This window comes from Chrysemys picta, chromosome 6 (assembly GCF_011386835.1).
Source record: "Chrysemys picta bellii isolate R12L10 chromosome 6, ASM1138683v2, whole genome shotgun sequence".
NCBI classification, from domain to species: Eukaryota; Metazoa; Chordata; order Testudines; family Emydidae; genus Chrysemys; species Chrysemys picta.
Window position 1 is genome coordinate 89,363,858 of NC_088796.1, and position 13,823 is coordinate 89,377,680.

At 40.6% G+C, this 13,823-nt stretch overlaps 1 protein-coding gene across 24 annotated transcripts in view; it reads left to right on the plus strand.

Moving 5' to 3' along the window:
* Positions 1-13,823, plus strand: part of AGTPBP1 (ATP/GTP binding carboxypeptidase 1) — a 113,944-nt gene that overhangs the window by 51,715 nt on the left and 48,406 nt on the right. For all 24 annotated transcript variants that reach the window (XR_010602323.1, XR_010602326.1, XR_010602325.1 and 21 more), the window contains 6 exons: positions 1,311-1,519; positions 2,540-2,717; positions 3,769-3,866; positions 5,411-5,527; positions 8,878-9,590; positions 13,697-13,780. Coding sequence is in view for 15 of the 24 variants with exons in the window: in XM_008163156.3 (XP_008161378.1) it covers positions 1,311-1,519; positions 2,540-2,717; positions 3,769-3,866; positions 5,411-5,527; positions 8,878-9,590; positions 13,697-13,780 (1,399 nt within the window). In the remaining 9 variants the exon portion in view is untranslated. The remainder of the gene's footprint in view (positions 1-1,310; positions 1,520-2,539; positions 2,718-3,768; positions 3,867-5,410; positions 5,528-8,877; positions 9,591-13,696; positions 13,781-13,823) is intronic.

A 13,823-nucleotide genomic window follows, 5' to 3' on the forward strand; every position in this document is an offset into this window, starting at 1 on the left:
GTAACTCTTTATCCAGTTATGCAGCACAGAGACTACCTCACTTAGGCAGAGACTGACTTTGATCCTGAGAAGTGGAAGAAGCCTTTTTACAGCTACTCAACCATGCCCCTCAACAGTAGAGTCTATGACCCTCTTCTCCCAGCCCTGATTGCCATGTGTCAGTGAGGGTGCTGGGGGGTGGCACCAATATAGTCTCAGTCATAGTCAGGCTGTCACTAAATAGGTCTTGGGGTCTAGAGTATGTGTCCTTTTGCTGATAGCTCTAACGTGCAGCTGTAGGGAAGTGACAGGGCCCATCCTTCTCCAATGGCAGCTGAGCCCGAGAGGAGAGTGATGACGACAAAGTCTACCCCCACTGACTCTTCAAGTATGTTATGGGCAGTGGTGCAAGTGGAATCCATTTCTTACTAGTACGGGGGTGGAGGGTATGTGATGTCCTCAAGTGACCCTCCACGTGACTCCTCCCCAGCCCGGGGCCCCCACGCTCTCCCTGTCCCCCTCCCCATGATCCCCTCGCCCCCTTACCCTTCGGAACCGCAGTGGTGAAAGGAGCAGAACGTAGGGCCACTGGGTAGCTCCACGCCCGCAGATCCTCCGGCGCGGCTGTACTGCCCCCAGCCCTGTCCTCTGGTGGGGCTGCTGTACAGATGGAGGAGACCCTGTGTGGAAGGTATGGGGACGGTACAGCTGTGCTGGAGGAGCTGCGGGCATGGGGCTACTCAGCAGCCCCACGTTCTGCTGCTCCTCTTTCCGGTATGCCGTACTAGCTATAAATATCTTGCTGGTAAGGAGTTCCTGACCGTGTCACCCTACTTGCACTGCTGGTTAAGGGTCATGATCCTCTTCCCTCACAAGAACTGTATGCAAGTTATGGTAGTCGTAGAACTTCAGTAGATTGGGTAGGCATTAAGGGGTGATCAGGGCTTATGGAGAACACCTTCAGGGGGTTGACTGGAAGCTCATTTGCATAAGGTCTCTGTCCCATTTTGTACTGCGCTTGCTATCCTCACGTTTGATCAGATTAGTACACAACCTGCCTCTGTGACTCTCAGGACTGTGTAGTAGTAAGTAGTTTTTAGGATTCATCCCTAAGAGAATGCCAATGGAAGGAAATATTATCTCAGAATAATGTTGGTCTGCTGCTGTGTAAATGCAAAGTCAAAGCTGAGATTTATGGAGCATTAATAAGCTGAGATGTGTATTTTCAGAACAGGAGACCTTAAATGATGGTGTGTAGGAAAGATGGGAAGTATGGTAAGAGCTAGGTTATTATATGCTTTAGCAATCTTTAATTTCTTTTCTTTCTTAAGAAACGAATGCCAGGAGAGCGGTAGACAGAGGATATGTCCATGTGCTTTTAACAAGTTATGTAGATTGGCACCGTCATGATAATCGACATAGACACATGCTGATCCGTAAAGGAATTTTACAGTGTATTAAAAGTGTTACAAATATCAAGTTGGGAAGGAAAGCGTTTATTGATGCCAATGGGATGAAAATTCTTTACAACACTTCCCAAGTGAGTTTAATTTCTTTTTTTGCTAAGATTGCACATGAAGATTTTTTTCTGTATGCTATTATGGGTATGCTTTTATAAATGATGTCATGACTCACAGAAAATAAATGCTAACTTCTAAGATCAAAAGTACAAAACAGTTAAATTGCTTTTCACCATTGAATTGTTACAGTGTAAATTGTAAACTACTGTTCTGTGGTAAAAGTGTATTTGGCTTTTTTTACATCCGTGTATAACCATATATAAAACACTTGTAAATGTTTAGCTAATCCAAACCTTCATTGGTTAAATGTTTTGACACCCTGCCCCACAAAAGAAATGTTTCTCATGCAACAGAACCTCTAGTACATTGCTCCACTATTATTGGGAAGGGCATTAAAAAATTTCCTGTGCTGAATTACAGCTGTCGAGGCTGGTACACCACCACTTATGTGAATTGATAGGGGTTTTTATTGCTTTCCATTTCTAGTTGAATGCTGAAGGTCTCTCTGTGTCTTCTGCTTTACATCCTAAGATGCAAAGCAGAATTCATATACTAAGGTAGTGCATCATTGTCAAGGTCCTGTTCTATGTGGTGGTAGTGCTTTGCCCTGCTACAAGAATTAAGTTTAGCTTCTGTGCTTGGTCTCATTCTTTGGCTTGGCTAAAGCTGGAGAGATGCAATGTGATGGAAGTGTTTTATACTACTTGGCAGTAAATTAGGCTACCAATTGAGAGACTTGGAGCTCCAAAAAGAATAATCTTCTAAATGATAAAGGTGTAGCAGAGTTGGAGGAGGATCTACAGGTTTCAGTCAAATGGAGTAGGCAAAGATTCTTTTATATATTCCATTTATTCAAGCTGTCTTAAAAACTTAGTATAACTATTTTTATATTAAATTCATGTTGTACTGGAGTTTTTCAGTGGCAGTATAATCTAAAATATTCTAATATTTTTGTATGCTCTACATGCAATGCTGTATGTTTCTAAAAACAGTTGTGTAGTTTGCATTCCATTGTTTTCATTCTTTCTTTTTTGTAACAGGATTGCCTTGCTGTGAGAACTCTTGATCCTCTAGTCAACACATCAAGTCTTATAATGAGAAAATGTTTTCCTAAAAACCGTCTTCCACTACCAACTATTAAAAGTGTTTTTCATTTCCAACTACCAGTTATCCCTATTAGTGGTCCTGTGGCTCAGCTGTACAGTTTGCCTCCTGAAGGTATGGTCAGTTTGTAATACGTTGGCTTTTGTGTATATATATTTAACACTTCTCTGCTAGATGGATCAGACTTGCACGTGTGTTTGTCATTATCTAGTCCTCTAGAGCTTGGGCTCACTGGGGAGAGTGAATTAATATAGATTCTCCTTCAGCTCAGTGATAGGTCTGTGGTTTTGGAGCAGAGTGTGAAATTCTGTCTCCTGTACTATATATGTGCAGGTAGGCTGACAACAATTTCGTCTGCATGTGTGTGGCTATGGGCTGAATTTACTTTCTTCCAACTGTCCAAATAGGCACTAATATTGCATTCATTAAGGAACCCATCAACAGAATGAGTGCCTAAATGATCTTTTACAAAAAATCTGCAAAATTCCTGCACAAAATCCATTTGAATTTTTAGAGTATTTTCTGTGATCCGTAATATGCCAAATTCACCAATAGTGTAACTGAATACGTATGCACTGAAGTCACTGGAGTATGCCCACTCGTATCAGCAGTGAATTTAGCCCAGTGTCCCTGAATTGTATCATGCAAACAGTTTAATATGCTTATCTTAACTTTTTTTCCATTGAAATAAATTAAAAACACTAAGTCCTTTCCTTCATATTACTGGAGCCAGATCCAGTCCAAAATCTAGCAGTGCAAAGTGTCCAGAAAGGCAACTTAAATTCCCCAGCCCTGTTTGGAAGAGATGGTCGCATGCTGAGCAGAGAAAGCCCAGTCCGGAGGAGTTGGTCCGAAGTGTCTTCAGTGCATATGTTGAACATTTTCTATGTGAATATATATTTTTTTTAAAGTGGAAAAACAGTTTAAATGTTCTTATTGGACAGAAATGTAATAGATGGTTCTGCAGTATTGCCAGCTGAGCCTTCTGTTTCTGATACAGCTGGTAATATTTAGCGTTCACATGTTTCACTGAAGTTTAATTTGTGTGGTATTGACAGATTTCAGTTGGTGAGTGAAAAAGTTTTACACATTACATTTTTTTCTGGAATGTACATGTTGTAGAAAACCTACATCTGCCTTACTTATAGAGCATTTTATATTACAGTGGATGACGTAGTAGATGAAAGTGATGACAATGATGACATCGAAACAGAAAGTGAGATTGAAAATGAAAATGAAGATGACAAGGACCACCTCTTTAAGGTTAGTACTAGACCCAATCAAAGGGACCAGATTTATACCATTAATATATTTTTCATTACTTCAAAAGTTCACTTTTGCCATACCCATAACTATGTGTTCACATATTAAGGCAATATCAGTAGTGAGTCCAGCTGGGATTTCCAAAGGGACGTAATGGAGATGGGCATCGAGATAGTTGCTGAAAGTCCATTGAAAATGAATGGAAGTTGGGTGTCTTCTTCCCTTATGTTCTCTTGAGGAAAAAAAAATCTTCTATAATTAAGATTCACGATTCCTACCTAGGATAGGTCTAAAATATCTGTTTCACACATCAGTAATTTAATATATCCAGATGTTGGCACACTGATTCTTCAGAGGGCAATTGAATTTACATGCAGTTTATAGCAGAAACATTTTAAATGTTCCCTCTGAAGTATTGCTCTGCCGTCTGCACTTTTTGCATTCCTCCCTAAACAACCACAATCCCCACGAACTGTACATATGCATGCACATACTTTCAGATAGTAACTTTGGCCCTGGGCTACATTTGACCTTTTTCAAATTAAACATGCATGCTTTTTGTCGTAGTGAAGTTTCCCGCCTTCCACTATCAAGCCCCACTTTTCCCACCGCCACCTCCATGTGACCCTCCTTTAGGATTTCTTATGCAATCCTGCTGCTCTGTCATCTCATCCAGAGCCCTTTCTCTTGCAGCCCCTCTGCCTAACATCCATAAAATGGATACTGATAAACTGATTATCAGTGTTTAAAAGCCAAATGTTGTAGGAAGGTGAAGTTGTGGTAAAGAGCAGGGGTGTTATGGAATGGAAAGAGGGAACAGTAGGAGTGAAGCATGAGGGAAGTCTGGGCTACATTAGGTTGCAACGGGGCAATACAGTGGGACATGCAGGAGAAATGCAATTCTTCAGGGCCAGTACAAGAAGTAGGATGGTGGAGAGGGAAGAGCATGTTGAGGTATCAGGGCTCTGCATGAGTCGTTTTACAGGGTACAATATGCATCAATACTGATAGTGTCCGTGTGAATAACTACCAGAGTTGAAACATGCTTATTAAAGCTGGGAAATATGTACATCAAAACCTTACTTAACTTTGAGATAAGTGGTGGTGGGTTTTTTTGTGTTTAAGAGTAGGCCATAAGCCAAACTAATGCAAGTTGTTAAAGCAAGGGAGTAAGCAGTTAAATGATTTTATATCCCATCTGCACTCAACTCATTAGTTCCCCCATCACAATCTCTATCCCAATCCGCAGCCCGCATAACTTTGTACTTATCTTGGATGATTTCATCTGAGAAATATATTACACTGGGATGTTTTACGAGATCTGTGCATAATACAGTTGCATACAGGCAGGAAAATTTGTGACATGTGGTGAGATGTCCAAGGTTTTCTGCAGACAAATCAGATTGGTATGCTAGTGTCTGGCTTATGTAAAGTATTAGTGCTTAATATATAACTGTTTTTAGATTGAAGCTCTTTTTTTGTAATTTAGCTGAGAAGTTCATTTATAATACTTGTGTAGTTAACTTTTTCTGTTGCTCTTGCAGAACGACGATATAGAGACTGATATTAATAAACTGAAACCAAGGCAAGAATTGGGACGACCCGTAGAAGAACTAAAAATGTATGAACAATTTTTCCAAGAACTTTCAGATAACTTCAAGGTAAAGCATGTTAGATTTAATGAATTGTTGTTCTGCATATCTTGAATGCTCTGTTTTTAACTGTTCATAACTCTGTTAACTTCCAACCTCTCCTTTTCAAACTTGATCATAGTCATCAATGGAGTACGTCTTGCTTGCATGCCAAACAGCTAAGTTCAGCTGTTTTAAAGTTATTGTGTGGGAATAATGTTTTTAGCAAGCATAACTACCCCATGTCTGCATTTGTAATTTTTAAAAAAGGCTCATGGTGTCACACTTGGATTGGAGATAGGGGAGAAAAGGGTGTGTGGGGGCGAGATGGAGTCCACATATGGAATGCTATGAGCATGTGAAACCAGGGTATACTTGGTAATGAATCTGTCTTTTACCGTAGATTATATTTTAATTCTTTTAAATAACAATGAATGCTGGCTTTAAGTGCTAGGATGATGATTGCTATGCTAAAAGGGCAATGGTCACAAGACCCCCCATTGACTTTAGGCTCCAAGTAATCAATTGATTTAGCAGGTAGTATTAGCGGGTGTTCATGACATTAAATGAAAGTGACTTTAGCATGTTTGTAAACTGTAGATCTCTTCTGAAGCATAATTGTAAAAATGGTGGTATGGGATTCCATGTTTGTCTCAATAACTTCCAGCACAAACTTACTTGGTTTACAAATAAAAATGTAATTTTCTTTCTTCTTGCCCTTTGAAATCAACTTGACTTGGAGCACAGGTTGAATTTTGCCCCTCTCTTGTTCAACACCACATATAATAATAATTAATAAAAAAAAATCTGTAGGCCAAACTGGATGCCATATTTAACTCTATAGTTTCAAAGTTGTCTTTTGTGTCACTTTTCACATCGCCTCTGTAAACCCATCACCTCCTGTGGTTTTGCACAGATGTAACTAATTTGAAATAATCCTTTTTGATACACACGAAAGAATAGGATACAGGTCACTCTCTCCTTCCTATGGTATGATCACTTTTCAGAATAGATCAGTACTTCAAGCATCTCATTTGTGTGTAATTTTGTGATGCGCAACAACTTTTATTATTGTAGTATCAGCTATTTGTATAATCAGCAACAAATTTTTATTTGTAAACGAATCAGAGTTGATATGGAGTAATTGAAGCAATGGTTTGTCAACTCTAGAATACCATTTTAAGTCATTTTTAACCGTGTACCTGCATCTTAATTATGTTACTGAGCTAGTCACTAATGATAATCACTTTTTCAGCTTACCTAGTGACACTAGCAATATAAGAATTTTGTTTTAAGATTATAAATCAGTGTCTACCTTGCTGTAACTAATCAGAAAAAATATTTACTGTTATAAAAAATAAAATAGTAACTTTGATATTTCTAAACTGGTATAAAGTTGTTCTGTTGAAAATATAAAATCAGCACTGAAAGTTTGCAGATGACACACAAATTGGGGGTGTGGTAAATATTGAAGAGGACGGGTCATAGATATAGAGCAATCTGGATTGTTTGGCAAGCTGCATGGAAGCAAACAATATGCCTTTTAATATGGCCAAATGTAAGGAACAAAGAATATAGGCCTTACTTACAGGATGGGAAACTGTAAGCTGGGAATCACTCATTCTGAAAAAGACTTGGGGAGTCATAGTGGATAATCAGCTGAACATGAGCTCCCAGTGCGGTGCTGTGGCCCAAAGGGCTAGTGTGATCCTTAGATGCATAAACAGTAGAAGTAGAGAGGTTATATTACCTTTTAATATAGCACTGGTGCAACCACTGCTAGAATACTATGTCCAGTTCAGGTGCTCACAATTCAAGAAAGATGTTGATAAATTGGAGAGGGTTCAGAGAAGAGCTACGAGAATGATGAAGGAATTGGAAAATGTGATAGATTCAAGAAGCTTAATCTATTCAGTTTAACAAAGAGAAGTTAAGGGATGACTTGATCAGCCTCAGGGATCGCTCAGTGGTTTGAGCATTGGCCTGCTAAACCCAGGGTTGTGAGCTCAATCCTTGAAGGAGTCATTTAGGGAACTGGGGTTGGACTAGATGATCTCCTGAGGTCCCTTCCAACCCTGATATTCTATGATTCTATGAATACCTACATAGGGGACAAATACTTGATAATGGGATCTTCAGTCTAGCAGATAAAGGTATAACAAGATCCCATGGGTGGAAGTTGAAGCTAAACAATTTCAGATTGGAAATAGGGTGTACGTGTTTACCAGGAACTGTTCCAATTAATCATTTGGAACAAGTAACCAAGAGTTGTGGTGGATTCTCTGTCACTGGCAACTTCTTCTAAATCAAGATTGGATTTTTTTTCTACAAGAATATGCTCCAGTTCCCCAAAACAAGTCCTTTTTGAAGTTCTATGGCCTGTGTTCTATAGGAGGTCAGACTTGATGATCACAGTGCTCCCTTCAGGCCTTGGAAGCTATGAATAGCACAGCACTTTCCCACTGTTTGCATGAACATATCTGATGACATGAAAGACTTATGTTTGAAACAGTAAATACCTTACTGCAGAAAGCTGACTTCTCATAGCTATTTTTTGTCTGACTTCTTATGGCAAAAGTACTACTTGGGGTTTTGAGGAAGGTGTACAGTTTCCCTATGGGCTTTGACTGACTGACTGGCTTGGCAGACAGGAGACCTATGTTCTTCCTGGCTCTGCTGTTGTCTTGCTCTGTGACCTTGGGCAAATTACTTGATCTCTTTGCCTCATTGTCCCCAGCTTTAAAATAGGGATAATGATGATTACGCACCTTTTGTAAAGCATTTGGTGATCTAAAGATGAAAAGCATCATATAAGAGCTAACTATTATCCTTTAGACTTCATACAGCAGGACACTGCTAAATCTGCATGAGGGAAGGGACTAGGAAACAATCAAAACTTTAGGGAAATGAATTTTATTTCTTGTTTAAATATCTGAATGTTGGAAAAACTGGAAAGCAAATGGGTAAAAATTGATCAAGTAGAAAGTTTTTGTTTTAATGAGAGGACAAAGATGTTGATGAACCTTTCTAGTCCTTATGTCAGCAATATTATATATGCTATGTGATGAAATGCTGCACAACTTTTTAATTTCATGGCACAATTTAAAAAAATTACTTGAAAGTTTGGTGATGTCACTGAAGAATTGCCTCATTTAGGTGATGGCATCTTTCATTTGGAAAAGGTTAACTTTTACAAAGTTTCTGTAGCTTAACCGGCAAACTTTTTAGGATTGTTTATCCTGAATACCTTATTCCAAAATATACTTGTTTTATTACCACTAAAAATCATGGAAAAGAAAAGTGTCCTTTTTATAAGCAAATACAAACAAACTTTTAAAATGTGAAAAATTGTTTCCTAATCATGTTCTTTCTTTGTAAAGGACTGTGACTTAGTCTCCAAGGAACCAAAGCCTTTTGCATCTGATGCAAATCTAGGTGGACCTATTGTTGTTCCTACTGCAGGAGAGGAGCAGTCTGTAGAACCAAATCACTCAGTCAAGGGAATTACTGTGAAAGAGAGCAATCACTTGCAAGCAGAGGAGTGCAATAAAAGGCCAGCCTTTTTGGATCTGCCAAAGAAAGATCGCAACAAAGACAATAGCTTACAGCAGCAAAGTGATCAAAAGAAACTGCTTTCGTCATGTCAGTGCCTAAGCTATGAAATAGTGAAAGGCTTGGACAGGATCACTTTGCAGAATACTTCAAAAAATGAACAGTATTGCAAAACAGGGTGCGTAATGAAGAAAGAAAGCAAAACTAGTCTTACCTCACTCACTTGTAATAAACCTTGCCAACATGTTTCATCTTGCGGAAGTGTTCTGTTTGAGGGACGATCTGTCCAGCTGGGAAAGCTGTGCTTCACGGGTGTTGATCCTGAGGAAGAGGATGATTCCAGCTCGCATTCATCAGGGGAGCAAGTGATGCTTGAGGTGCCTGATATATTGCCACTCCATGACCCTGATCTTTATATTGAGATTGTGAAAAACACAAAGTCTGTCCCTGAATATTCAGAAGTGGCTTACCCAGATTACTTTGGTCACATTCCACCTCCATTTAAGGAGCCTATCTTAGAAAGACCTTATGGTGTGCAGAGGTGAGTTGACCTATTTCTTTGAAAGAGCAATTGTTGCAAGAATAGTACAAATGAGAAATTCATGTTTTAATGTATAAAATTATAATCTTTGTTTATAGTCTTGTCTCTAAAACATTTAAAAAAAAATTATTCTGAACGCAAGTGACAAGCTGGTACAAACTAGTAAATAAAGTAATGAAGTTCTATTGTGAAAGAAGTTTTTGGTGTAACTTTCTGTAATTAAAGCTATCTGAATGTTAAGCTACCAAAAAAAGGTTTTCTGAAATGAGAAATACTGCCTTTAAAACTTAATGTGAAAATAAGCTGAAGGTGCAAGCAGTAAACGTTAAATTTCTAAAATTAAGCAGTGAATTATAAAATTAACATTTGTGGATTTCAGCCTGGGATTAGGGAATGTGTTATCAACCAGAAGAATTTAGAGCTTGCCAAAAAAAAAGCAGTGAACTTGCATAGTGTCAATTCTTTTGACACTTCTTTCTTGCAGAAGGAAGAAAGAAGAGTTTAGCTCCCAATTACATAAATCAGTGTATATGTGACTGGTCAGTTTCACCATCCCCTTTTACACTCCTTCACTGATCTTTCTGTACCTCAGGCATCTTATACTCGCCTCAGAATACTACTGGGTAATCTTGTGCTTAGAGAAATCTTTACATTAAAGATAAAATTGGCATCTCTGTTCCAGTACTTATTTTATTTTGGTGCCTTAACCAATAAACACACAACTTTCCCTTTTAACAGGTGAATGTATATTTGCATTTACGCCTACGGCTGGTGTGTGTAAACCTGAGTTTAGTCTGAGAATTTTCTTTATTTTACAAAACTGTCATAGTGACTTAGGAGCTTAAGTCTACTTTTTTTCTGTGGGGAATTAAGTACTTTTGAAAATTTTACTCCTAGTATAAAGTAAACCTTCAGGGGAAACTACCTGTTTCCAGGGTTTTGTAGTAAAGACATTACTGTAGGATAGGAGATGGGACTACTGGGGGAGAGGAAGTGGCTTTGTGAGGCAGTTGGAAGTTTTGGGGAAGAAACTCATGTCGCTGTTTGTGTTCAGGACCCAAAACTGGAATTCCAAGAGCAGAGTAGGCTAAAACTCTATTCTCTCTACTCAGTACAAAGGGATTACACTGGGATTGTGTGCTTTGGTGAGTCTCTCTCCCTCCCCCTTCTCTCTTTTCCTCTCTCTCACACACTCACAGCAGACTAAGGGCTTGTCTACACTGCGATGTTGTTGACAAAACTTTTGTCTTTCGGGGTACTTAAAAAAGCCCCCCCGCGAAAGACAAAAGTTTTGCCAGAGCAAGTGGCAGTGTGAACGTGGTTTTGTTGGCAGGAGCACTCTCCTGCCAACAAAGCTAATGCCACTCGCGGGGCTAGAAGTATTTTGTCGGCAAAAGTGCTGACAAAATACCGACAGAGCGTTCACATACGCTGACTTTTAGCTGACTTTTAGTGGGGTTGGGTATATAAATAGCTCTCTTCCCAATGTTCTGAATTCTTTTGCTTGATAACTTCTAAATAATCTCGTGCCTGAGACCAAAATCCAAGAGTGTGAATCTATTATAATTGCTGCTGTTAAAAAACAAGAATTGCAGATAAGTAATCTTTTTTGCTTTTACAGTTTTCTTTGTTTTTAAATATAAATGTCTTCAGCTAGCTTTTTTCCAGCCCCATAACTATTAGCTGGTTAAAAATGTCCAGTATCTTATTACCTTTATTTTTTTTCTGCAGTTTTTCCCTTTTGTATGTTTTCCCGAATTCATTTCCATTTCCATTATCATTTTAATTTGTCGCTTGTCACTGAGGTATCTGAGTACCTCACATCGTTAATGGATTTTATTCTGACAACACCCTGCTGAGGTAGGGAAATTGTTCCCCATCTGTAAAATAGGGATAATGAGGCATAGGGTAGATAAAGTGACTTGCCCAGGTCATCTAGGAAGTCTGTGGTTGAGTCAGGAATTGAAGCCAGGTCCCAGTGGCCTATCTTCTAGTCCATCTTTCCTGCTACACTGGTAACTTGGTACTTGTTGGGCTTGTGATTTCTTTTAAGATTGGTTACTCTTGTGACTAGACTGTCCTGGGTTAACAAAAAATGGCCTTTCCTCTCCCCAGCAACCTTTACTTTAAGTGCAGATAATTGCCAGCCTGAGCCCACTTTCAGACTGTACTACAGTACCCTACAGTGTTGATTGGCTTCCTTCTATTTTATTGCAGCTGCTGTGCATGTTTTCCCACACAGCTCTACCAATATACACTCTAGCTTTTCCAGTCCAGGGCCTCCTTTCAACAGATACTGCCAATTATGCAGTGGTTTTGTAATATGGATAAAATGTCCACCAGGCATTTGTCTGAGACCACCAAACTCATTCTCATTTGCGACCCATTTAGTAGATGAACCTAGATCTCCAGAGGTGAAAGACTAATGCACTAACCCACTCACTCCACAGCCTAGCCCAGGGGTGTTCTCAACAAATTTTTTGGTGGCCTCAGAGTGCAGCCACCAACTCTCACTGGTGGCCGTACTGACACTTTTTCCTAAAATACTTAATTAACTTTAGGAAAAACAACTAAATATGCACAGATACACACACAAATCATTGTAATGTATATTTGTAGGATTTTTTTTGGCAGAGTCAGTAATAAAAATAATGCTGCCTCTCCCTTTGGGAGTGATTATTTGTAAATATCACAGCACACTTAGTGAGTACCTGGGACGCTCTGAAAAGAGATACTTGATATTAACAAACCTCCAAGTATCACTTTTCGGAGATTGCTAGTAAGTCTGATGTCAAAAGTGATACTTGCATGTTAGTTAATATCACTTTTTTCCCTGAAGGGGTGGGGAGCAAAAGGGGAGGCAGCAAGGGCCAGAGGTGAAGGTGGGATGAATGCGGGGCTGGGGGAGGCGGTGGCCCGGGGCAATGGGGGGTTGGATGCGGAGCAGTGGGAGGCAGCGGGGCCAGGGGTGATGAGGGTGGGTGATGAGTCCCCTATCACGTGGCCAGAGCCAGGGGTCGGAGCCAGCTGCCACATGGCTGGAGCTGTGGGTCAGCGCCCAGGGCCAGTACCTGCCGCCACATGTCCAGAGCCTGGGGCTACATGGCTTGAGCCAGGAGCCAGCGCCCGCTGCTGCACGGCCGGAGCTAGGGGTCAGCACCTTGAATCGGCACCTGGGGCTAGTTCCCGCCACCACGTGGCCAGAGCCTGGGAACAGAGCTGTGAGTTGGCGCTTGCTGCCATGCAGCTGGGGCAGGGTCCGTGCAGCTGGAGTCCAGGGCCACCGCACGGCTGGAACTGGGGGCCAGCACCTGACATACAGCTGGAGGCCAGGGCTGTGTGGCTAGAGCCGGGTGTGTGTGTATCAGTACCCACTGCCCTGCGGTTGGAGCCTGGGGCTGCACGGCCAGGGTCCTGAAGTCCTGCTGCTGGAGCCTGCTGCCCAAACCCCCTCCCCCAAGGTGGGTCAAGCACTCGCCTCGCTCCTGCAGCGTTGTGCCCCACCTCTCTCCAAAGGCGGTGCAGGGTGGCACATCCAGGAGCAACAAGGAAGGAGTGGGAGGGGCCGATGCTTCTCTCCGCCCCCCCCCCTCCGCCCCCCAATCATTGCCCAGGAGGCTGTCATGGCCGCAAGAAAAGCCCTGGTGGCTGCATGCGGCCACGATGACTGCATTTGAGAAACATTGGCCTAGCTCCTAAAATCCCTTATAATTTTAGTTACAGAAGGACTTGTATAAATTACTCTTATAACTGAATCATTTTCAAAGGTTACCTAGATTTAAGTACTAATATCAAATAATATAGCTAATCACATACTCTGAGCTTCTTCTATAATTATAAGAACAAATTATTTCATAAAAGTTAAATCCTAATGGGTTTTGTACATGCACATTCAACCCCTGCACATGCAAGTGTTAGAATTGGTCAGCAGTGTATGCAGGTGCTTACATACCACAAGTGCACACATGGGGATGACATGGAGGCCTCACTGAAAATCAGGCCCTGCATGTTGTGTTATAGCTTTGGTTGACAAACAAATTGGTATGTACCATTTCTAATTGCTGTTCTAGAATGTATTTTAAGTGAGGACTCTCTTCTTACTACAGGACAAAAATATCCCAAGATATTGAAAGACTGATTCATCAGAATGATATTATAGACAGAGTCATGTATGACCTTGATAATCCCAGGTAGGCTATATTTGTGGTAAAACAATCTTCAATTTGATTGCCA